Source organism: Lotus japonicus, chromosome 3 (assembly GCF_012489685.1).
Source record: "Lotus japonicus ecotype B-129 chromosome 3, LjGifu_v1.2".
NCBI lineage: Eukaryota > Viridiplantae > Streptophyta > Magnoliopsida > Fabales > Fabaceae > Lotus > Lotus japonicus.
The window spans coordinates 93242580-93268466 of record NC_080043.1 but is presented as its reverse complement, the minus strand read 5'-3'; the positions used below and the strand labels follow the sequence as shown (position 1 = coordinate 93268466).

At 36.1% G+C, this 25887-nt stretch overlaps 4 protein-coding genes across 5 annotated transcripts; 2 read left to right on the top strand and 2 right to left on the bottom strand.

Moving 5' to 3' along the window:
- LOC130747555 (bZIP transcription factor 29-like) lies at positions 1–5237 on the bottom strand. Of its 2 annotated transcripts, none has more exons than XM_057600528.1 (5): positions 4946–5237; positions 3548–4874; positions 3020–3152; positions 2831–2915; positions 1–601 (listed from the first exon to the last, which is right to left on the bottom strand). In XM_057600528.1, exons 2-5 carry the CDS (start codon positions 4813–4815, stop codon positions 384–386), a joined length of 1704 nt encoding a protein of 567 aa, XP_057456511.1. In that variant the 5' UTR covers positions 4816–4874; positions 4946–5237; the 3' UTR covers positions 1–383. The 2 variants fall into 2 exon arrangements, with proteins under 2 accessions (XP_057456511.1, XP_057456510.1); XM_057600527.1 differs by having other exon boundaries at positions 3548–4868.
- Positions 5238–15155: 9918 nt separating this feature from the next.
- On the top strand, positions 15156–18282 carry LOC130747553 (polyprenol reductase 2-like). The gene is made up of 6 exons (XM_057600525.1): positions 15156–15470; positions 15536–15873; positions 16872–17106; positions 17522–17617; positions 17708–17779; positions 17889–18282. Exons 1-6 carry the CDS (start codon positions 15315–15317, stop codon positions 17991–17993), a joined length of 1002 nt encoding a protein of 333 aa, XP_057456508.1. The 5' UTR covers positions 15156–15314; the 3' UTR covers positions 17994–18282.
- A 503-nt stretch (positions 18283–18785) lies between these two features.
- LOC130747554 (NADP-dependent D-sorbitol-6-phosphate dehydrogenase-like) lies at positions 18786–21548 on the bottom strand. Its single transcript, XM_057600526.1, has 6 exons — positions 21344–21548; positions 21164–21258; positions 20951–21068; positions 20327–20459; positions 19378–19597; positions 18786–19234 (listed from the first exon to the last, which is right to left on the bottom strand). The coding sequence occupies exons 1-6, from the start codon at positions 21474–21476 to the stop codon at positions 19004–19006; spliced, it is 930 nt and encodes a 309-aa protein (XP_057456509.1). The 5' UTR covers positions 21477–21548; the 3' UTR covers positions 18786–19003.
- Positions 21549–22778: 1230 nt separating this feature from the next.
- LOC130747552 (V-type proton ATPase 16 kDa proteolipid subunit-like) lies at positions 22779–24901 on the top strand. Its single transcript, XM_057600524.1, has 3 exons — positions 22779–22985; positions 23418–23703; positions 24564–24901. Exons 1-3 carry the CDS (start codon positions 22910–22912, stop codon positions 24694–24696), a joined length of 495 nt encoding a protein of 164 aa, XP_057456507.1. The 5' UTR covers positions 22779–22909; the 3' UTR covers positions 24697–24901.
- The last annotated feature ends 986 nt before the right edge of the window (positions 24902–25887 follow it).

Sequence of the window (25887 nt, the reverse complement as noted above, 5' to 3'; positions counted from 1 at the left end):
GAAGCTTGAACAGTTTTTCTGAATGTAATCATAAAATAAATCATGTCCAAATAATTCTTACAGTTTAAGATATTTACTGAAATTAAATATGGGCTATAACTTAAATATAGGACAGGAATAACAACTTGTATATGGACTTTCTGTCCGAGCTGGACAGGCAATGTGAATCAAACTTACGACCAAAACAACTAATAGCGCGTTTGGATTGATGGTGGACACACAATCCAAGCAAATTAACCTCAAGAAGCTATACTTTGTAGCTTCTCCCCTGATGAGGCCCTCAACCGCAGAACCAAATATTTTATAAAGATAACTATTGCAAATACGCGAAACTGAGTGAAATGACACAGCTGCGAATATATAAAGAACCATTCCATCCCAGCTTATTGTTTTAAGTCGGTCTTTGAGATGGCATTACCATTCTGCTGCTGCTGTTGCTGAAGATGAATGTTTTGTTGCTGCTGCTGTTGTTGCTGCTGGAACATGAGAGGGTTGACAGAATGTTGAGGAATCAAGCAGCTAGAAGGGTGTGACTCCCCATTCAGCTCAGCTGTAGCAAGCTTCAGTCTTTGAACCTCAGCAGTAAGCGCCTCGTTTAGTGCTGTTAGAAGAGAATAACAAGAGCAAAAGTAATCAGTAGGAAGCAATCAATGAATTCATAAAAAGTCTCCAACTGCTATAGGGGTGCAACTACAAGGGACAACTACTAATGATTGTACGAATATGTTGCAGACAAGTGATTACAACTTTTATCAATGCATCTAGAGGAGTGCTATCAATTACTCATACTCATAAATTAACCACTTTTTAAAAAAACATGTTGACTTTTAAAAGATAGGCCAATCACATGGAGTGAGTTAAAGAGTGTGCATCACAAAAGAAAATAAATAAATATAAAAAACATGCAGAGAGAGAGAGAGAGATCAACAATATATGTACACGTCAACTTTTCCAGGATGCTTGACCATTTGCAAAAATGGTCACTCGTATAAAAATTAGAGGGTAGCTCTCTCATGTCCACACTATTCTTACTAATCACTGATAGGCTAATTTTAAGACTTATTATATGTCATGACATGACATTAGACAAAGCAATCACTTATTGGTCAAAATTATGAGGGAGAGTTCCAATCATGAGGGTATGGAAAAGTTTTTCAAAATTTGATGAGGTTCTATGAAAAGGAAATCCCATGTGTAAACTGGACTCAGCCAATGGGTGCATGTGCTAATAAGGGTACACATTAGGTAGATGTGATGGGATTGTGGCATTAATAGTCATCTTAACTGCAACAAATCTACATAAAGAAAGGTAGTTGACTAAGCTAATTAACCCATCCTTGAACCACTTTCCCATAGAATTTATTACAGCTCACAAGATATTTCTCAATTCTCCCCAGGAAATTTGGACAGGAACAACTTGGGGGGGGGGGGGGGAGTTAAATTTCAGCAATGGACGTGTTTAATCCCCTCTCCCCCTACAATGCAGCTTCCATAAGCGCAAAATCTGCTTTTCTCAAGTTGTGCTTAAGGACACAAATGTCTCTCTTATCTTATTGTTAAACAACTTGGGGGGGGGGGGTGTTTAAATTTCAGCAATGGACTTGTTTAATCCCCTCTCCACCTAGAATGCAGCTTCCATAAGCGCAAAATCTGCTTTTCTCAAGTTGTGCTTAAGGACAGAAATGTCTCTCTTATCTTATTGTCAAACCCCTACTTTATCTCCTTATTTCCTATAACCAGAGTTGCACCCCATTTCCGTTCATCTTGAGACCTCATTGGGAGTTAAATTTCAGCAATGGACGTGTTTAATCCCCTCTCCCCCTAGAATGCAGCTTCCATAAGCGCAAAATCTGCTTTTCTCAAGTTGTGCTTAAGGACACAAATGTCTCTCTTATCTTATTGTTAAACAACTGGGGGGGGGGGTGTTTAAATTTCAGCAATGGACTTGTTTAATCCCCTCTCCACCTAGAATGCAGCTTCCATAAGCGCAAAATCTGCTTTTCTCAAGTTGTGCTTAAGGACAGAAATGTCTCTCTTATCTTATTGTCAAACCCCTACTTTATCTCCTTAATTCCTATAACCAGAGTTGCACCCCATTTCCGTTCATCTTGAGACCTCATTGATCACAAAATTCAAGAAATTCATAGTCCTCACTATGAAGTGTTTTGGATCCACTAGGCCGACACTTTACTGACTGCAGTTGGCCTGCTTGTTAAATATGTTCCAAGTGGTATAATTTCATACATGTTAATAATATGTTGATTTTGCTGACAAGGTCAACATGTATTTCTGGTGTTATTTAACGTGTTTTAAAATATTAATCTCCATGGAACCAGTATTCAGAAGTAAAAATAGAGTCAATATTCATATAATCCGATTCATGTAAAAGATTATACTTCTGGTCATCATGCAAAAGGGAACAGAACAAAATTGAGTACCAGATATAAAATACAATCCCAAATTTGAATGAAAATAAAATCTAGACCCAACAACTTAAAGGATCTATATGTCGCACCTTCATCATGACACAAAAACACAATTGCATAGCTTATCAGAAGTAGGTTAATGCGATTTTTCAAATTGCTTGCCGTTTCCATTTTATAGGCAAACTGCTGAGTCGCATACTCTACTCTCAAACTATTTGCAGGAAGTATTAACTGTGCAATTCGATATAATCTAAGCAACTATTTGTTCGTACAAGGTTATAAGTGAACAATCGAATATTGATCCCTTTAGTTTTCAGCCTAAAAGCAACAAAAAAAAGCTGCGAGTTTGCTTATCTACAAAAAAATGTAGATAAAATTTCAAAGAGAATGAAGAACAGAAATACCATCTCGGAGTTTGGCCTGTTGTTCCATGGATTGAAGGCGAAACTTCAACTCACTATTCTGGTTAGTGAGTCCAACAGAATCTCTCTGCGTCCACATAAAGAAAATGAATCAAATTAGAACACTACACTAACCCACCAATATCGTACTAAAAAAACATGGACATGTACAAACATATAACATGTTCCTACCTGCAACAAAGTAAGCTGTGCAGATAGTGTAGTGGCTTCTGTCTGAAGAGTCTGGACCTTGTGTTCTAGTTCTGAAATGTAACGCATCTTCCGCTCTTTGGAACGTGCAGCTGATTGCCGATTCGCCAAAATCCTGAAATGTCCCCAAAACTAAGTCAATCAACTGAGCTACTAATGTGAACCACAGTAGGGTTTTAAATTGCGTTCTGCAGACGCGACCTGAAATCCTCTCAATTGTGACAAAAAAAAACTTGACCATGTAGATTTTCACCATCTAACCATTGATTTTACTTTCTTTGATTACTACCCACACAAAAATCAATAGTGACATGGTGAAACTTGTCATGGTCAAGTTTTTTTTTTTCAGTTGAGAGGATCCTTTTCCAATGTAAAGGGATTTGGAGTCCCCACAATGGCATCGCAACTGCAACTGCGACCACATCAACCCGCATTTGTGGTCCGCAACCGCAATTTATAACCCTAAACACACCACACACGTTACTGATCAAGGTAGTGCAATCACAGCACCTCTTTGCACGCTTTGGATCTGCCATGGCTATCTCAGCAAGTTTTTCATTGGCCATAATTTTCTTCAATTCAGGCCCACTGAATTCCCCATTTCCAAACTCCAAGCTGAAAGCCGCGGAATTCCCATCAACTCCACTCCCAGGTGAAATCAATCCAGATGAATGTGGAAGCTTAGAGGCATCATCATTGAAGTTCAACTTCCCAATGAAACTATCCATGGAGACACTCCTGTAGTGCCTGCTAGTTGGTGCAACATCACCACCAGCACTTCTCTTAACCCCTTCCCTCTGCCTTTGCATACTATCCCCACTTTCATTAACACTGCTTTCTGCCTCATTATCACTACTCTCACCCCCAGTCTTGTTTCCACTCGCTCTACTACTATCCAAATCATCGCGATTTTCAGCGCAGTTTTTCTCATCCATGTTATTATTAAGAACATCAATGTTATCCAAGTTCATGTAAGCAGAGAAAAGATCATCCACAACCTCCCCTTCCGGGGACTTCTTCTCCCCAGAACCCTCCACATTGTGGTCAACACCACCCCTCTCCCAAGCACTCTCCTTCTTCACCAAAAGTGCAGGCTCTCGGTTCAAAACCGAACCCCTGAGAGGAATCAGCGGCGGCGAAGACTGCAGAACAGTGGAAAACCCAAAAGGGATATCACTGTTAGAACGCCTGTGCGCTTTCCTCGGCGGCAAACTCTCCCCAACACGGTGGTTGCTGTGATTGTTAACCGCAACCCCTCTCGCGAAAGGCGATGTCGGAGGAAGCAGAGAGTGCGAGCTCACATCGCAGCGATCCTCCATTGACACATCACCAGAAGCAGGGTCAGACATAGAGGTCGAAGACGAATCACGAAACGGAGAAGGACTAAGAGGGGGAAGAGAATCAAGGTTGAAAAACGAAGAAGGTTGCGAGAGTGATCGCGAATGCGTAGGTGCAGGTGAAGAAGAAGAAGAACCACCCATTTGAGACCTTGAAACAGGGATCTGAGAATACGGTGAAATGGGAAGGATCTGGTTAGGATGAGAAGGTGGCATCCCAGCTCGCTTGCTATTGTTGTTGTTGTTGTTGTTACCTTCTCCACCACCACCCAAACCCTGATTATGAAAATGGTGCCTCCCTCGCATTTGCGAGGCATTAAACTGAGGTATATTCAACTGCTCCATGCTCCTATTACCACCTTGTTTCAGAAACGAAGAAGAACAAGAGTGAAGCCTCTGCATCATTTCACTATGGTTCGCATCTTCACTATCACCACCCATTCTGCTTCAACTTCTTCAACCAAATGAATCAAAACCAATCAACTTCCAGCTACCTGCAACTGCTACAAATTTCAGAAAACTAGGGCAAATGATAATGAAAATGAATCAAGGGTTTTAGTGATAGTGTTACCTTGGGAAGAGTGTTATCAATTCTCATCAAGAAATGGTGAAAACAGGAATGAACCAGTTGATAAATAGAGATGGAAATGGAAGCTTTGTATGGCGGAAATGCCGAAGGAGCAGGCGGTAATCTCGGTCTCTCTCTCTCTCTCTCTCTAAGATTCGAGGTTTCTCTCTCTAGAACAACAGAGAAAAGGAACAAGAAGAAGAAAACACAGTTTCTCTCACTAGAAATTGGGGTTTGCTCTTTCTCTCTCTAAATCCACGACGAGGACTATACTACACGGATTTCATGACTACTACTACTACGACGCGTGAATTTAATAAGAATTTGCATTTCAGCGTCATTTGCATTCCGTTTGCATTTGAATTTCATTCCGACCTCATTTTTATTTTTGAGCGAGCGGCATCGATTTTTGTTTCTTTTTCTGTCTTGTCTTAATTTTTCGCCCTATGTCTCCGCAGTTTATGCCGTGTTTTTCTTTTCTTTTGCATAATTTTTTGCCTTAATTGACATTTAACTAGACAAAACCGCACACCGAATTATTTATTCCTTTTTCTGTTATATTTTATTCCCTGTGGGCCAAATTCCTAGTAAATCTTTTATTTTTGGTAGAAAATTAAATCCTAAATTGTTTCTTTTTTTGAAAGAATAAATTGTTTCTTTAAATATTATATGCTTTATTTATATAAGTATTTTTTTTACAAAAATGGTGGAATAGTAAAAAGTACCTCCAGACTACCAATGACAAGCTGTGGAGGTCAACAGAGGCGCACTCTTGAGTAAGAGCAATGGGTTAAGTAGTCAACCCTCTCGGTAGGGGTGGAAATGAGCTCAGTTACGCTAGGCTAGGCTTTGAGAGGCCTAGGCTGGCCTGCATTCAAAACTCGCGACTTATGTCTTGACCTGTGCCTTTCGTAGGCCAAATTGTAAGGCTTGGCCTTACCTTCTATGAGGTCTAGCATGACCTATGAGCATGTTTGAAAGTCTACTTACCTAAAAAAATCCTCTTGGAGAAGCTAACGGGCTTTGAGGTGGTCACACGAGGTGGTGGGTGGTAGACGACGAGTGGCGGGCTGGCGGCGGCATGGTAGTTAGTATCGTGCGTATCGCACGATACGTATCCCGATACGATACGAAAATTAACCAAACGATACGTATCTCATGTATGTATCTTTTTGTGTTCGTATTGTGACCTGTATCGCACATATCGCATGAGTATCGCACGATACGTATCCCGATACGATACAAAAACAGTTTTTCAAATGCCGTTTCATCTTACTCCCCTAGAAAAATTAGGGAGTGGACATTTAATTTCATTAAAAATTAGTAAATTGCTCTAAAAAGTGATGTTTTTTTTATTCTTTCACCCTTTCACGTTCAACTTCACTTCAGCAGCCCTTTCATGTTTCACGTTCAACTTCAGCAGCCCTTTAATGGCTTGGAATTAGGGAGTGAGCATTTAATTTCATCTCTTTGATGTTTAGTACTTTAGTTTGGCTTATGGCTTGAAATTAGGTTGAACTTGAACTTTGTGAGACTATTTTTCTACTTATGACTTGGATCTTTGATTATTTTGAACTATATTTAGATGATATATTAGTATATTATTTAATTTATGACTTAATTTTTTTTGTGTCCGTATCTTACGATACACGTTACGATACGATACGCGACACGGAATTATGGTCTAACGATACACGATACGTATCTCGATTTGACTACCTTGGGCGGCGGTTGGTTTAGGCCTTGAGGAGAGCAGCTGCTAGGTGAGAAGGTGAAAGAGTGAGAGATAACAGAGTGAAAAATAAAAGGAGATATTTCTAATTTAGATTCTCATCTTAGCATTTCTTCTCTTTTAATTTTTAGTATTTTAGTATTTTTTAGACATGATATTAAATTTATTGATATTTTTTTTGTCAAAATGAAATTTATTAATATATTAGTAAAATATATTTATTAAATTATCAAAAAAATTATTCGGTAAATGGGTCGGCCTATTAGGTCTAATACTTTTTTTTTAAGTATAGGCCTAGTCTTTTTAGCTAATAAAGTTTTTTAAAAAGCCTTAATCCGACCTTTGGTAGGCCCTCAACAAGCCGCTCATCTCATTTACCCCTATAGAGGAGGGTTGGCTACGAACTGAGATTTTACTGATATGAAAGATTGAACTCTTGACCTATGAAAGATGAGAATTGAATCCAAAACCTGAAATCAGTTGTATCAACTCATGTTCGTTATATGAGTGATACTCTGGTACCATTATAAAAAGGGACCTTTTTTTTTTAGCTTTTGATATTTCATATGACATCAGAGTCATTTTTACCTAGTTTGTAAGTTGTCAGTTATTTTAATTTTTTATTATTTCTTTTACTCTAAATACATTTTTTTTTCTAGTTTAATTGTAATAAATTAGTATATTTCAGTCTTTTGTTAAATAAATTAGACTATATTACAAATTATAAAATATTTATTTTTACTTTTTAGACGATAGTATATACTCCATGAAACATTAAGATAACAATTACATAACTTCATTTAAAAAAAAAACAATTACAGAACTTCTTCATTTTTAAATGAGCACTTGAGAAATCATTTATTTATAATTTCAAGACCAGATTTTATATATCTTAGGTTTCCCAAAAATTAGCCTTGAAAAAGTTCACAGCATGGCAGCAGTGGGGGATTTGTTCAGATTCTCCTTTATGTTATTCTATCCGATCATATAAATAGGAGCATACTTTTAATGTTGACATAACTAGTTGCAATATTAATATACCATTAATAAAAAAAAACATAAGGTTCGTGTGGGCATTGACAAATGAAAATGAAAATGTTTCTATGTAGGAAAATCTGGCACTAACGTAAGTGATGGAAGTAAGATTTTCTCTATTGGTTTGAATTTTGGTGGTTGGGTATGACTATGAGATCACACAATGGCGAAAACACACATATATATATATATATATATATATATATATATATATATATGGGCATTTGGCAACAAGCTTTCTCATGTGACTAAACTTAGGTAGGTGAATTGGTGATTGAACATGTCAATTTTAAAGCTATGTGTGTAAACTTTAATTTTGTAATTGCTTGCTTCCGTGGAGCTTTGAGAGACGTTGCTTAAATTATATATTAAAAAAGGTTGAAATCTTACAAAGTTAAAAATTAATATATACTCTAGAGTAGTTCGTCTAGATGCATTACTTTTTTTTTATATAGATGTTATCACTCATTCAAAAAATAATTGCATGTTTCTTATTAGAAAAAAGAATAAACAAAAAAATATATATACACTGATTGTTTTCAACACTTATGTACATAGATGGACCTAGCCCCTCCCAGTAACGGATCCAGAAACTTATTGTTGTAGGGACAATATTCACATATAAATTTGTAACATAAAATAAGTAACATATTATTATTAAAAATTTAAAAATACATCATTGTATGAATGCATTTTCTACTCTGTGGCGGCATTTTCTATGTGTAGGCAACATAATACTTATTATCTTGAAAGTCTACTATACCATTTGTATATTTTTGTCAAAATCATGTGGTGGCATTTGACCCCATGAGTATTAACCTGCATCCGTCCCTCGCCCCTCCCATGCAAAAAAAAGAAAGAAAGAAAATCCTCGGCCCAACTCGTCCCAAGACTACTCTTCGAACCGACATAAATGAGTTGATCCGACTCAACCTAACACACATATAATTCTCGTTAGGAACGTACTCGTAGATAAGCACTCTTTGCTGCTCGAAAACACAGTAACCAAGTAACAAGACCAAATGTCGATGATGGATACGGCTAATAATCTCCACCTCGGCCTTGAACTCCCTCTCGCCCTGCCCACTACCAGCCATGCGTTGATGAATTTGCTATAATATTTTTCCCCTATCATGACATGATGAATTAAAAGCGTGTGATTGTAAAACAATTAGCTCATAGTTTAGCAAGACATTAATTAAGACTATGTTTAAATCTCATTTTAATTCAAATATAAAATTTGGGTTAAATAACCCATGATCTAGGTGGACCAATCACATTTAAGATAAATTGGTTGAATTTTCTATATTTTATTAATTGATTTATTCAGAGTCAAATATGTTTTTGATCCCTAACTTATACAAATAATCTAAAATGGTACCTAAAAAAAGCGCAAAGGTTTTAGGCCTTTGAATTATTTTTCACATCTATTTTGATCCCTCAAAATTTTCTTCCCTTAAATTTAGTCCTCCTCCCCACACAATTATTTCAAAACCTAAAAATTCACCTTGAAATCATTGTCCAGCTTATGCAACCATGGGGTTATCAAAGAACGCAGCCATGGGTAACTTAACTATCTTATGCAACCCTTCGTGAATTCACCTTTTTATGTTTCATAAATTCATGTTTTGTACATCTGTATGAAATTGACGTGGTAATATTGTCTTTGCTAAGTACAAACGAGGAGGAGCAATCTATGGCAAGGTGAACCTACGTGGTATTATCTTTGCTAAATACAAACTATGGCAAATACAAACCATGAGATATTTTTGTGGGACTGAAATAGATGTGAAAAAAATTAAGGACTAAAGCTTTTGTGTATTTTTGGGTACCATTTTATATTTATGTGTATAAGTCAGGGACCTAAGTCATATTTAACCCTAAATAAATTAATAAATAAATTTTAAAAATTCAACTAATTTATCTTAAATGTGATTGGTCCACCTAGATCATGAGTTATTTAACCTAAATTCTACCATGGTCATTTAGACAACCCTTATTATTTACCCTAAAATGAATGGTGATGTTAATCTATAATCCTGTTAACCCGTATCCAAACATATACCTAATGAAAACTACTTTTAATAGCTTATTTTACTCACATTTCTTCTTGCAAATAAAGATCTAATAAATTTCAAGACATAAATTTGATTCTTTATCAAATGAATTGTAATGTTGAAGTTTATTTCTTGTTAAAAATAGCACTTTTTAGTTTAAGAAAAAAATATTAAATATAGAAGAAAGGGACATGAGATGGTGGGACCCCAAGGTTGCCATTAATCGTGGCATAATGAAGGGTAGTGATTTGCAGCCCCCCGTGATATATCATATCATACGTTTGCGTGATTTATTGCAATACCCTTCTCAATATTTTTTAATTTTTTTAACGTTCTTGGTATATATTAAGAGATTAATTTCTATGCACCGGCGGTGTAAAAAGTTTTACACCATCATTCAATCACAACCTTCCATTTCCTATTTTTAGATATTCTTAAATTTAAAATTAATTGTAAGCTAACAAAATGGAGGAATGTGATTGAATGATGGTGTAAAACATATTTACACCGTCGGTGCATAGAAATTAATCTCATATATTAATCACTTTCCAGTAAGTAGTAAAATAAAGTTTTTTTTTTTTTGGTCAAAGTAAAATAAAGTTTATATATAACCATTCATTTTTTTTCTTGGTCAAACTATAACGTGTCATCTTGTATTGGTTTCTTCTCAGCACACGTGCCCCTGGCCCAGCCTGCATTACTATTTTACTATGAAATATGAATATGAATATGAATAGGAATCATAAGTCCTCAACAGGCTCAACTTAATAAAGGCCATGGCCGAGAAAAAAGAAGAAGGAGAATAATAGGCCCTTATCCACTTTCTTGAATCAAAAGAAGGGCCCAAACATGACCTACATAATTATAGCATTCCCTACCTAGTGTCCTTATATTTTGTCACTCACTATATCTATGTTACACCTGTCTCTCCAAACAAGAAGGATAGGTTACCAACCACCGGTTCGTTTAAGTGATTCAATGTTTGATTTTTTTAGGTAAGAGTTTGAGTTATGTGTGTATAAAATCAGTGGCGGAACCAGGATTTTTGTGAAGTCTGGGCAAGTTTAAGCCTAAGTCTAACTGCGCACATCTGACTCTGACATAGGGTTTTAAATTACGGTTGCGGTTGCGGGCATTGCGATGTTACGGCATGAATAGCCTATTACAATGACAAATATGTCACATTCTCAATTAATCACACAACTCCAACATATAAGTACAGCCATAAAGATAATGTAGCAGAGGGATGTTAGAGAGAGTCTTATCACATTGAAAAATTACATACTTGGGAATAATTGAAGCCAATATCACCTTTTATCAATATGAAATATATTAAATCTGATCAAAACTTAAAAATGTGATAAGAATGGGGCAAGTTAGGAAAAGACTGACAGAGAAGGCATATAGCCATCAATCCATCATCACGTTCTAACAGGGGGCGCTCTTCTATTTCGTTAGCATCTTCTTCTCTTACAAACAATGGCTTGAGCCAAAATATTAAGGAGCCATAAACATAAAGAAAATGGTTTGTGCAAAATTCCCTTCTATCATTTTACTTATAATATTCTTACCCCACACAAAGAATTTAAACATTCATTCTCATAAAATTTTCCACCTCTCTCAACCTAAAATTCTAATTTATTGATTGAACCCAGCTATAGCTGATCAAGATTACTTTTCTAATTTGCTAGTTGTTCACTAGATCATAGATATAGTTGTTTCCTCAAGAAGGAAATTAGACCAACTCATATAGGTCTAAACCCACTAAAAAAATATATGATATGAAAACTCACCCATTACTTTTCTAATTTGCTGTATCTCAAGTCTCAGTTCTCACTTTCTCACAGTCTCACAACTCCTTCACTCTCTCTGTCCCTCAAGTCTCACTCCTTCACTGAGTTCACTCTCTCACTGTCTCACAGCTCCTTCACTCTCTTTTGTTTTTTTTATTTTAGTCCCTCAATTTTGTCCTAACCTTAAAATTTTGCCCTTTCTCTCTCTTTTTTTTTTTAGTCCAAAAGCATAGCTGGGCCAAAGAAAAAAATTTATTTCCCCCCCCCCCCCCGAGCCAGGGCAATGGCCCAGGCAAGCCAGGGGGTAAATCCGCCCCTGTATAAAATAAAACTCCATTGGAAGATTATCTAGTAAAAATAAGGTTTAAATGATCAATTGACCCCTGTAATTGTAAAGGGAATCAGTTCTGATCCTTGTAAAATTTTCGCATCAAATTGGGTCCCTAAAAATGTTTTTTTAATCCAATTAAGTCATTTGGCTCAATTTTGACCGGTCAACGGTCCAGTGGCAAGCCTAGTCAGCTGAGAATGACCACGTGGACTTTTTGACATCAATTTTAGTCCCTTAAAAAATATTTTAATCAATTTCACTTCCAATTTTATTGATTTTATGAATAATAAAATTAATGCTTTCTTAGTTATGGCCCAAATTTATCTTAAAATACATTAGAACATAAAGGTGTTTTGTTAATTATGTTAGGACCCCAAATCATATTATCCTCAACCTCTCATCCTTCATCGCCCTCTTCTCCTCAACCTAGTAGATTAATACGCAGGAGAAACAAGAAACAAAAACCAAAGGGAAGAAAAGAAAGGAAAACCTAAGGAGAATAACAAGCCTACATGAGATACCCAATCTACTCCACCAATTCCTTAGTCAAACTTCTCTATATCTTCTCAGTTAACCAAGCTCCAGAAACAAATGGAAAACTTTAAACCAGCAGAAAACACCAACATCACCTTTGAGCTGCAATCCAACTTACCCTGAAGCATTAACCAGCAACCACCGTCTGTGAACCGCTCCACCATCTCTCTTTCACCACCGCGACGACGTCATACTGCCTACATTCGTAACGAATCTGGGCAAGAACCACACCAACCCTGAGCAATCAAAAGGCGCACGGATCTGGGCAAGATCCGCACGGATATGGTGCTGGACAAGATGGGAGGACCTGGCGTGGCGGCGCAAGGATGGAGGAGGACCTGGCGTGGCGGTGCGAGGACGGAGGATGTACAAATCGAATTCAATTCAAACAATGAATCGGTGAAATTGCGGCAAGCGCTCACCACTCAGCAACAAGCCATACAGAATTTGTATGTTAAATTGGAGGAGGAGAGTGATGTTGCATCCTCTGCTGCCAATGATATTGAAGTTGCAGAGCGAGAAGGCTGAACTTCAGATGGATTTTGGGAAATTGAGGCTTAATTAGGGTGAAATTCGTTAATTAGGACTTAGTTAAGGTTTTATTTTGATTTTCAATTAAGCATGAGTTGGAATTAGTTTTTATTAAAAAAAAATATAAAAGCCACGTGGAAATGCTGACTGTGTAAAAATTAAGACACATCAGACCAAAGCACACTTTGTCCTTAATTAGATTAAAAAAACATTTTTAGGGACCCAATTTGATGCGAAAATTTTACAAGGATCAGGATTGATTCCCTTTATAATTACAGGGGCCAATTGACCATTTAAGCCTAAAAATAATAATAATGTAGACCAGGTACTATGGTATGACACCATGGCACTACAAATTTATAGTGATTTTATGCTGTCCCAAAATACATTTTTTTAAGTTTCTACTTTGTGATAGTTTAAAACCATAATGACATCATTAAAGAAGTGTTTGCAGGCACTAAAATGTGATCATCAATCAGCATTGATAGTCCATTAGTACGATATTTTATGACTACAGCAAAATACTCATTCATTTCCCCTAGTTTCTTATTTCTATCTCTAACTTTAGAACCCTTGGAGTTTAGAAAGAACAATATTTGATAAATTTCTCTTAATGTGATTCTCCTTCTTCATGAAACAATAAAACTGGCAAACTTTAACTCTCATAAAAGAAACTACCATAAAGTCATGAAATAAATCACTCATAATTATAAAAGGAGGCTCATGTAAGACATGTAGCCAATAGGGACATTATGAGCTTCATTAGAAAGGTCAACAACCTAGTTTATTTCACATAGCTCGTAAAGAAATCTAATCCTTCACTGTTTGCCCTTTCAATTTAGAATTTGGGAGAGAATACTATCATACAAATGGTTTCCAGTACTAGAAGAAAGTAGGTTAATAGTCAAGGTAGAATCATTTTCATTGACAACACTCCTAAATCCCAAATCCCAGGCAATTAATCTCCAAAGCTGTTAGAATACCCTTGAGCTTGACCAACAAAACATCGGATGATCCTAACATCTTGAAAAAAACCAACTAACCCACCTCATGAAGTTATTTTCGCTCATGCTTTTGCAAGCAGTAACACGCCCGCTTTGCCCACCCTTCGTCAAACGTTTTCCACCGAACCAACTGAACCTCATGCCTCAAATGGGACTCCAAATGCAACAATTGTTACTCAACCTACACAATAATGTGCATGTATATTGAGAATTCAAATGTGAGTTTGAGTCATACATTGATTAAGAATGATAAAATTAAGACTTCATAAGAGATGTGATCTATAAACCTGATGCCTTAAAATTTTGCATATGTATGAGGTGTCAAGTTCTTTTAGTGTCTTGTTTTTTGGCTTATAGGCTCCTCAGTCCTCATGTCTCCCCAAAAAATGGTATCAGAGTCTGATAGTTGGTGTGATCATGGTGACGTATCATTGTATCAAAAATTTGTAAACTCAATCATACTAAAACATGTAGAAGATGAATCTTAAGAATTCATAGTCTTCACACAATAAGAATGGTTGTGGGGTACTAACCTCTATTCATAAGTGTGATTGATCTCATTTGATCTTCTTGTAGAATGTCTTTCAGTCTATGTTCTTCAGCAATGGAGAAACTCTTCTATCTCCCTCCCGTTCCTTCTATGCTTTATCATTTGTGATGACAATTATAGAGACAATCTATTATGAGCAGAGATAAGGACACTCTTTTAAGTCATTCATCAATAGTATAGTGCTCCCATCAAGCACTATATACAAACTCTCTTTCAAGAATCAGGTTATTTCATATAAAGTCATATCTCTTTATTCAAGAGTTATGTTACTTAACTTAAATACCAAACAATTAATACATTCATTTATTTAATTATTAAATCAATTAATTTAATGCATCACATGAAACATTTCTTACAAAATCTTCCCTACAATGTGGCTAAACTAGGTATCTTGTTGACGTGGTGAAGTGAACAACGATGCAGGCGTTGATAGCTTACATGAGGGAGCATGATAATGTGGCGGTGATTCGTACTTAATGGCGAGAATGATGATAATTCAAGTGTACGTGAGTTGAAGTTTCACATTAATTATAAATGAGTGAGGTGGAAATTTTATAAAAAATGTGATCCATTAACCCATAACCAATATGGTAATTTGACTAATTTCATTTTTTCACATAGGAGTGGAAATAATTTTTGAGATGAGAATGAAACCGGATCCCTAACCTAACCTCTTTCCGCACCCAAGTTCATGTGCTGTCAATTCCCCACGCTTCACTCCTCGTATCTCATTCTCTTAACATAGAATAGAAACTGTTGTGTTTTTCGCTGTTTATGTCAGAACGATCCATCATCATCATCAACAATGGAGGTGCTTCTTGTTCAATTGCTGAGGCTGGCTTGGATCGCCGCCACATTGCCCATTATCATCGCTTCCATCCCCACTCCCAAGCTGAACTGGCTCCGTCGAACCTTGCTGGGGTTCGCTAGAAGAGGGAAGATCATGCACTCGTCTTCCCAGGTAACACACTCATCACTTTTTCACCACCCCTTTTCATTTTACTTCATTGAAACTTTTACTTGCAGAAATTCACCATTCCTCAGAGATTCTTCTTGCATTTCTACGCTGTGGCTTCCATTTGGACAACGTTTCTGCTTGCCATGACTTGGGTATATGCATACAGAATGGTGCCAAATGTTTCAGAGTCATTTTCTTATTCTACTATCACCAGCTATTTGACTGGAGGTTCATCTTTTAGAACTGGTTCAGATAAATTGAGGGAGATATATGCTGCCTGGGAAGCTGTTTTTCTGCTTTTGTTGATGGAGGTTCAAGTCCTCAGGCGCCTTTATGAATCTATATATGTTTTCAATTACAGCCCTTCTGCTCGTATGCATATCCTTGGTTATCTGACTGGGATGTTGTGAGTTTTACTTAGTCCTTCTTTAACCTGCTTCACTTGCTATTGCTTTTTGAAGTTGGAAATTGCTTTTAATTCTGTTAGAGTTTTGTCTCTTGCTTCCTGTTAATTATTTTTGGATAAATCCTTGATTGCTGGTTGGTTAGGGTGAAATTATACATAGTTTCCAGTTTGTAAATTTAGTTTATATGATTTCTGACATGAATGAATTGTGATACTTAAATGTCTGTTGTGTATACTATTCGGTACATGTATGTATAACTTCAGGCATAGATTATGGTTCTCTGTTATACATTTTTGGCTTCATCGTAGTGCATTCATGCGGAGGTGATTGGAACGACTATGCTCTAATTTTCAAAGAATTCTGGACTTTTAGCACATGATTGCGTTATATTTGTCACTTGTTCTATTATATGGACTATGAACAGAGTTACTTTTCTGAAGCCCCTTTTTTTCGCGTTAGATAGAATTGTTAAAATCTTCAGTAGAAAAGATTTTTCCTTTCTTTTCATTGGATAGTCTGAAGCATTAACATGTAAGACTTGTGTCTCTATATGTGAAGTTATTAAGAGGGATTTCATAACTGATAACAAGAGTTTTAATAGAAGACGTATAATTTCCATTAAGTTTTCCGCTTTATGTTATTGAGGCACATGAGCTGGAAAACTTAATGCATATGATTTGCCCTAGGGCATTGGAGTCAAGAAGTAAGAAAAACAATAAGAGGGTATGGTAAAATCAATTAGAGGGAAGACGTAGAAGATTGCAATTGGGATTGGTTAATTCCTTTTCTTTTTTTTTCTCTCTAGTGAACTAATCCCGGATAGATTTAAGATACTACTTGCTGTTGTGAAATCTAAAATTCATTTCAAGCTTTCTAGTTATCTGTAAGTGATGAAACAAGGGTCATTTTGATTGTGCCATTTCCACCACTTGGTCTTTGTTATCACTGACTGTACTCAAGCAATCCCATGATTGATTTGTTATTTTTCTGAAGCTAGTTTCTACATAGCAGCACCATTATCGCTGTGTGGTGATTGTGCAATAGAGGCGTTTGGCTTACTAGAAAATCTATTGACTGAGTTCATTGTCAAAGGCAAGAATCAGATGCAAGGAACAGAACTAGAATTCTTTCAAGTATTGAGTCCTCTCATCAAGCTTGGGTGGAAGCACTGGATCGGTCTTGCTGTCTTTTCATGGGGATGGATTCATCAGTACCGTTGCCATCGAATTCTTGTATGCATCATCTACTCGATTGACATCTAAATCTTTGGTTAGCAAATGAATACCAATTGGTTTGACCACATGACTTATAGTTGCTATCTCTTTTTATTCTCATGGCTTTTAGTTGCTAATTTTCCATCTCTCTTAACATAATTGACATTATATGATTATAATACTAATGCAACAAGTGACAATAGATAGTGAATTTGGTCTTTTAGAAATGAAAAAAAAAGTTTTTGATTTTCTTTGTTTACTTTGCATTGGAAATTTTATATGGCATTTTCTAAACATGGATATCCATGTGGATTGACTCTTCAAAGTAAAATATTGAAGTCTAAAGCAAATATGCCATTTTAGTAATGAGGAGGATTGGGTTACCTTAACATTATGAAATTCATTGTCTGTCTGAGTTTCATAATTTTGCCAGGGTTCTCTGCGAGATTCAAGACAAGTAGATGAGTATGTAATTCCTCGTGGTGATTGGTTTGAAATCGTTTCCTCCCCACATTATCTCTCTGAAATTGTAACTCTCTTTCTCTCTGTCTCTATTGCTTCTACTGTTCTGACTGTCTCTCTGAAACGAGTAAGCTTAATATTTGAATTTTGTTTGAAGGTTATATACGCTAGTTTTGTGGTCGCTACTGGAGGAACCAATCTAACAATCTGGCTACTTTTTGTTTTTGTGGTAATATTTCCTCAGCAGATTAGGAAGGTTTAAATGTTATAAGCAAATGATTCGTTTTGCTTTTTAGTATTTTGATTTGGTTTTTGCACATTTGTTTCATTGGGCACAGGTAGCAAATTTGACATTTGCAGCTGTTGAAACTCATAACTGGTATCATCAAAAGTTTGAAGATTATCCAAATAGTCGGTTAGCTATAATCCCATTTGTTCTCTGAGATTGTAAGGCTATTTTTGGATAAATCTCAACAACAGTGGAGACGAGTGCTAACACGCAGTTCAAGATAAAGAGTGAAGGAGACTCTTTTTATAAATTTAGATGAAAGTTCGTTCACATTACACTAAACGGATACTCAAACACAACCAAGAGTGTAAGACAATGTGTAGTTATCATAAATGTTGCAGTATAAACTTCATTATTTCTCAGGATGTACATAGTTATTAGTTAGTGCATGTTGTTTTATTTACATAAAAGCTTATAATAATCAAAGAGCAATTCTTGTTTAAGCAGTGTCCATCAACTTGTGTTTTTGATTTGTTGTATCTGATAGCCACATGTTCATGATAGATTGAAATGCTCCATGTAAGATTTTTGGGGTGAAAGACATCATTCTATATTTGTTTTTTTTAAGCCTGAATAAGATCATGTCACATAGGAAGATCTAGTTCCGTTGTCAGGAGAATGATATTACATACTATAAGGACACTTTTAAGAGGTATGAATAAAAAGACTCGGAATTTCCTCCCTTGTCTTCTTAGGAGGCCATCTAACCTTGATTAAGAGAACTACACAAATCCCAATCATAGCATTAGCCAAATCATTCAATAGCTTTGTCACTGGTAGTGGCATGTAAACTAGAATTGCACAATTTGACATTTTCTTTTTGATTCATTTCTGATCTCACTGCAGTCAATTTATCACTGTCGAGTTTTAAAGTCCAATATGTCCCTCATTCCAGAAACTTATCAACTAAACGTTCAAATGGATAAAAATGGAACAAGACAAAAAGGGAAAGGAGTAAACAAGTGGATAAACACTTTAAGCAGCAAATTATTCTGTCACATGAGCTATGGTTCACAATATCAAGTCACATGAGCTACTAAGGATGGCCTGAAAGAATAGCCTATGCCAAATCTGAAACTCAACCCAAGTTTCAAGGTTTGAGAGGCCATGGTGTTTGCACTTATTTGGAGGATCCTGATGCACGCTTAGAAAGGATGGACATTCTTATGCATAGAGATCTATGCCCCAAAATATGCCTGGGGTATTAGTCCGATATTTCTTGTCTATGCTTCCTATGAGCTCCATGTCCTCTTTAGACAACTCAAAATCAAATACATCGAAATTCTCTTTCAATCTCTCCAGTTTTGATGTTTTAGGAATGACCACAGTGTTCCTTTGAATGCCCCAGCGAAGAGCAATCTGCGCAGTGGTCTTTTTGTATTTTGCAGAAAGACCCTGAAATCAAAGAAATTATAGACTCTCATATTAGTTCAACTCATGTTCTGGGCTGCCAATTATTGTTTTTGGGATAGACAATGATTCGCAAATACGACAACTGGATAGTAATAAGTGTTTGCAAACTAGTAATGATAACTCACTTTGAGAACTTGGTCATCCAAACATGAAACTGAACCAAACCATTCCGTGTTTGCTGCAGCACCTCCCAGTGGAGTGTGGGCTGTGACACTAACCCCATGCTTCTGACAAAATTTGACAAGGTTGTCACGCTGGAAATATGGATGAGTTTCAATCTGATTTACAGCCGGCTTTATCTTGGAATATGCTAAGCAATCTCTGGTCAAAAAGATATCATAGTTGCTGCAAATAGTTTTCTGTCAGATACTAATTTCATTTAGTAGAATCAAACATTTCTCAAGTCAATACTAGGAACATCTAGACCACGAAAATTAAACCTCCATGGGGTATTCAATTTATTCCTCTTTCATTATAGGTGAGGCTAACAACAAGCAATGACAACCTAGCCTTATCCCACTAGAAGTAGTGATAAACTGGTAATAGCTAAGCAGTACTAGAAACATGTGATAAGGATGAAAAAATCAACATACAAATACAAGAAGTCTAGAATATGTATTTATTACATGTATATATACAAGTCAATGAAGTTGATTGCTTAGTTACTTGAAGAGACCGTTATTAATGATATGATGGATTTTGCAAAAAACCTTGCCTGCATGCAAGTCTCTAATCATCCCAAAATAAGTAAACTTGCATCAAGGAGTTGAAAGGTGCAATTAAAATCATGTGTGAGTAATGGCTAAAGAGAGACTGTCACCACACCAACCTTGATGAAATTAAATTTTGTGTCATCAAGTTACTGGATAAAGCTTATCACACAAAGGATTTCCAGAGCATCTACTGGAGCGTAGTGCAGAATAAAGCTTATGTGATCATACCAACCCTCATTTTAAGTGTTTACATATGACTAAAGCTTACCAGTTATCACATAAACTGCAGTCATAAAAATAAAAAGATTTCCAGCACATCTACTAGAGCACAGAGAAGATTGTTAGCAGCACAAAATCACACCTGATCCCTATGCTGCGAACCAAGCCCGACGAAACAAGACCTTCCATCGCATGCCAGGTAGTTTCCAAGGATATGGTGGTGTCTATGTCCAGGACTCCATCCTCACCCTTCACACTATCAGTAGTACCAACCCCTGCATGCATGTAGATGTAGTATATGAAAAAATCATATAGAGAACATATGAATGGACTTTTAAATCACTTGTTAACTACAAAGTGCAGACGCAAACATGTACACTAAACATGACACAGACACAAATATGAAACGATCGGACACGCACACGCAAACATATGTACTGTCAGTGCTTCCTAGGTTAAAATAACCAAACAATATCATCTAATCTAATAGGTATTAATTTCATGAAATACATACATGTAAACAGAAGAACAAGAGAGATAGACCACCAAAAGAGAAACAAAGATATAACATTTAAAAGGTTTAAAACAGTTTTAACAAGGGAGTAAGATATTTATGCATATATCAGACCCCAATAATTCAATTTAGTTAAAGCTCATTGTATTTTATCAATCCAATATGCTAAAACACTCTGCTGAGTTAGATCATTCCTTTCATGCAGAAAAAAGATAGATTCAAAGGTGACAAGAAAGCAAGTAGCCAACATACCAGTATGCCTAGTGGCTACAGGAAAATGAACAAGATATAAATCCAGATAATCTAGCTGAAGCTTCTTCAGACTGTCTTTGCAGGCCTCAAGAACATGCCCATGATCAGAATTCCAAAGCTGAAAGCAGATTCAATCAAGCAGCAAGGTTGTTAATAAAGTAATTATCTGATTCTGACTGAATCACAGAAAATAAACAAAACACATTACATTACCTTGGTGGTGATGAAAAGATCCTCCCTTTTCACAAGGCCACTGTCAAAAGCTTCTTTAAGCGCTTCTCCAACTTCTGGTTCGTTCTTGTAATCAGCTGCAACACATTGAAATCTCGTCAATAAACTTCATCAAATCATCAAAAATCAAAACCAAAATCAGATGCATATTCACAATCTTACCAGCACAATCAAAATGGCGATAACCGAGTTTGATGGAATTGAGAACGAGGTCCTTGATTTCTTGCCCTTGAATCCGCCACACTCCGAGCCCAATGATCGGCATCTTGAAACCGCTGTTCAGGGTGATTGCCATTTTCTTCTTCCTCTTCCTCTTCCTCTTCCTCTCTCACTACTTCTTCTGAGAACACACGTCACGTGTGTGGTGTTATGGACAATCCTCTATTATAGGATCTGGACCTTCAATGAAGGGCATAGCCCAAGCCCATTATGACTAGAGGTGTAGTGAGTACGGTCCAATTCTTGAACCTAATCAAACATATTTCACTGATCGAACCAACTCCATTTTATAGGAAACATTTTTTTACCATTTAGCCCGAGCACATTTAGTCCCCGTTTAGAAGAACTTATTTGAGTTTACCTGATAGCATAAACGTTTATGTTAGTGTTTGGGAGAGCTTTTGCAAACAGTTTACGACTTTGAGCTTATTTTCATAAGCTAAAATAAACTACTCATGATAGCTTATGAAAAATAACTTATGCTTATATATATAGCTTATTTTTAATGTATTTCAATATTTTTTTTAAATATCTTATGAATAAATTTATGACTATTTATGATCATAAGCACTTAGATCTCGTTTGGAATAGTTTATTTGAACTTATCTGATAACATAAGCTCTTATGTCAGTGTTTGTGAGAGCTTATGCTAACAACTTAAGTTAGCTGTTTTGAGCTTATTTTCATAAGTTACTCATGATAGCTTATGAAAAAAAGCTTATGTTTATATATAGCGAGTAATGATATATACACACCTCATATGCTATACACTTCATTTTCACCTATTTTTATTTCTATCTCTCTCCTCTTATCATCTATCATATTTTATACTTTCTCTCTCTTACTTTTTTTTTCTTCCTATCTCTCTCATCCTCCACCTCTTTCCACCTCAAAGATGAGGTGTGGACAAATAATTATCCTTATATATACCTTATTTTCAATTTATTTCAATAAAAAATTTAAAATAGCTTATGACAACAAGCGCTTAATTAAACTGTGTTTTCAAACAGGACCTTAATTAAGCTATTTTCCCAAACGGTATCTATATTAACTAATTTAGGTATCACAATGACACCCTAACACATTTATTTTTACCTTGCGTAGCTGTTATTTTTAAGACTTAAATTTCTTTTGAAGATGTTGGTTTTAGTTCATTTTATTAAATTGGATGAGTTGGATTATATGAAAAAACTTTGTTTGATTGGTTGAGACCCTACGCTATAAAGCCCAACTCCAAAGTCCAAACCATTAAGTTATGAAATGACAACTAGACTTAGCTGGTCATATCCGGGTTCGTGTTAGTTTGACCCGACCCGTTTGTTTGACCCGAAGAAGATGTAATTATGAACCAACTATATTTATATTTATGTATTATAAGGTTGAGAATTTCTGAAGTCACACACCCCACGTTTCACAACCGCTCCCTCCGTGTGCTTCGATCTTCTTTCTCTGCGATCACCGTAATTCTTAGATCGGATCTATCTATTCGACGTCGTCGTTTCACCATCAATGGCTCCGTTCAGCGGCGATGAAACGGCACCGTTTTTCGGCTTCCTCGGCGCCGCAGCTGCACTCGTTTTCTCATGTAATTATTCAATCTCTAACTAATTTCTCTCAATTAGATCTGTGTTCCTCTTTTCACGATCTCCTTTCAATGAAATTTTCATGTTCGATTTGCATCTTGCGTTTCGATCGAAAAGCAATGAACACACTGCATGATTTTTTTTGTTTAATTTACTTATATAGTTTGGTTGTTGATTCAATTTTTCTGTATAGCAATTATTTTGTTTGATTCAGTAAGCTATAGCAAATCATAGATTAAGATTCTGAAGTTTTATCCAAATCTCATGATCAAGTACTAATTATTGGTAGTTAGTCAAGTATTTCATGTTAGGATCTTCATCGATTTGAAATTGATTTATTGAAGAGTTGTTGAATTGTTCTAATTTGCAAGAAGGAAAAGAAGAAGTTGTGAGAATAACTTTGACTTTTGTTTGATTTGATTTGATGGAGGAAGGTATGGGAGCGGCGTATGGAACGGCAAAGAGTGGTGTCGGTGTGGCTTCAATGGGAGTGATGAGACCGGAGCTGGTGATGAAGTCGATTGTTCCTGTTGTTATGGCTGGAGTTTTGGGTATTTATGGACTTATTATTGCTGTTATTATCAGTACTGGAATTAACCCTAAGGCCAAATCTTACTACCTCTTTGATGGTTATGCGCATCTCTCCTCTGGTCTTGCCTGCGGGCTTGCTGGGCTCTCTGCCGGCATGGCTATTGGTATTGTTGGTGATGCTGGTGTCAGGTATGATGCTTCTGCCTCAGTGTGTTAGTATATGATGATCTATGATTGAACTTGAAACTGGTTTTTGGATCACCTGTTTTCCCCCCTAATTTACTCTGATTTATAGAATTTCAATGACACTTGATGTTTGTATGCATTCTATCAGATGCAGTTGCAGAGATTAAGTGTGACTAGGGGGAGCCCAATTTTTAAACAAAAAGTTACACACGCTCACTTTTTTTTTTGGCGAATTCACACACACACATATATATACACTTATTTATGTAACTATTAAAAATTATTTGTGAAAGTATTGATTATTGAACTTGTAGTATAACTGTATAAGTAGTAATGAAATCTATTTGATCTACTTAGCAACTAAATTATCCCTCTCCCTTATATTTTGTTAGCTTGAAATACTGTGCTACCATCATCATCAATTACTTAGCCACTAGTCTATGATTATACTTACCGGTTTCATTTTCTCTTATTAATGAAAATGGTATATCAATCACAATATATAAGAATTTGCAATGTAAAATGAGTAATGACCCTCTAATCCTCTCAATTTTTCATTACAAGGTTGAGACAAACCATAACAGTATTTTAATAATAGATCATATGAGGAATTTTTTTGTCTCACATAAATGTCTTCTTCAAGCTCTGCCACTAATAACATGAACATAGGTCCCTGAGTTGTTACTGCAGAACTGTTTGCCTTTTGAATCATCAAATAGGGTATTAGTCTTGATGGAACTTATATTTCTGTTACTATGCTGTTTTTGTTGTGAATTTAATACTGAGGTATATCTTTTACAATAATATTAGTATCTAGTGAATTTCTTCCATTGAATAATTAATCATTTAATCTCCCTCTGCAGAGCCAATGCACAGCAGCCAAAACTTTTTGTTGGAATGATTCTTATCCTCATCTTCGCTGAGGCTCTTGCCTTGTATGGTCTCATCGTCGGTATCATCCTCTCTTCTCGTGCTGGTCAGTCCAGAGCTGAGTAAGAAAGGAGCTGTGCTGCAAAATATTCTTTGACAGCCTTCTTATTAAGAGGGCCACAGGGGGTTAATTTTTTAGTTGTGAGGTTAGTGATTCGGACACCATTTGCAGGATTTAACAAATACTTATGTGAAAGCAGTGGCTCCACCTGCCATTTGGTATGTTTGTATAAGTAGTTTTTCTTTGCTTAATAAAGCTTCTTTAGCTTCATCTTTTATTCCTTATGAAATGTGTTATATCATCTAAGTTTACATTTTTGTTTGCTGCTGCTGTTGCTTAAAGTGATGCTGCATGTAATGATTTGGTCGCCAATGTAACTTATATGCATTAATGGGTGTTTTCATATTGGATGCTGTTATGCTCTGCGAAAAGCTGCTGTGTGCATTGGACGATGATTTGATCAGTTTTCTCATCAAGAGAAGCATTTTGAACCATGATCATATTCTAAAATCACATAATTTAAATGATTTGATTGATGAATTTAGCTGGGAATATGAAATGAACTTCTCAACACTACAGAAATTTGAATTGACCAGCGAACTTTTGTATTAATGTCGGGGTGTTTCGTTTCTTTTCCTGAAAGAATTAATGAAATTACTCAGTGCGTTATAACATGAAGAACACCAGAACTGAACAAACAGTGGCACAAAGAACTATCTGAGAAGCTATTGTCTAAGATATGGGATATTTAATTGATTAATGCTTTAAAATTTCATTTTGCTTTTTGCCTTTGCATAGCCACTCGTTGTATTCTTCACGCGCATCATTTATGAACCTCTTACTCCTGCATGACATCCGTGGCATCCCCTGATCCATGAGATAGACGATTTTATTTTTTTTGCATCTTTGACCCAATGAAAGTTCAAGTTTGAGCTATGAAGTCTCACATCAATTTGAAATGAGTTAAAGTGAAAAATATGTAGCTGTAAAGAACCATTTAATCGTTATGTTAAAATTTTACGTAATCTTATTATTATGGAGTGTCACTACAACCCGCTAATGCTTTGTGAGAAAGTTAATCGCATAAAAGTCACAAAACTAACGACACTAATTAACTATTCCTCTATTCAGAGTATTTTGTCAAAATAAAAATTTGATTGGTTACACATTTTTCGGTTGCTTCTTTAATTTAGATGGATTTTTGTTTTGCTTGCATCAATAGTCTCCTAAGCTTACAATTGGGGACTAATCCCCTA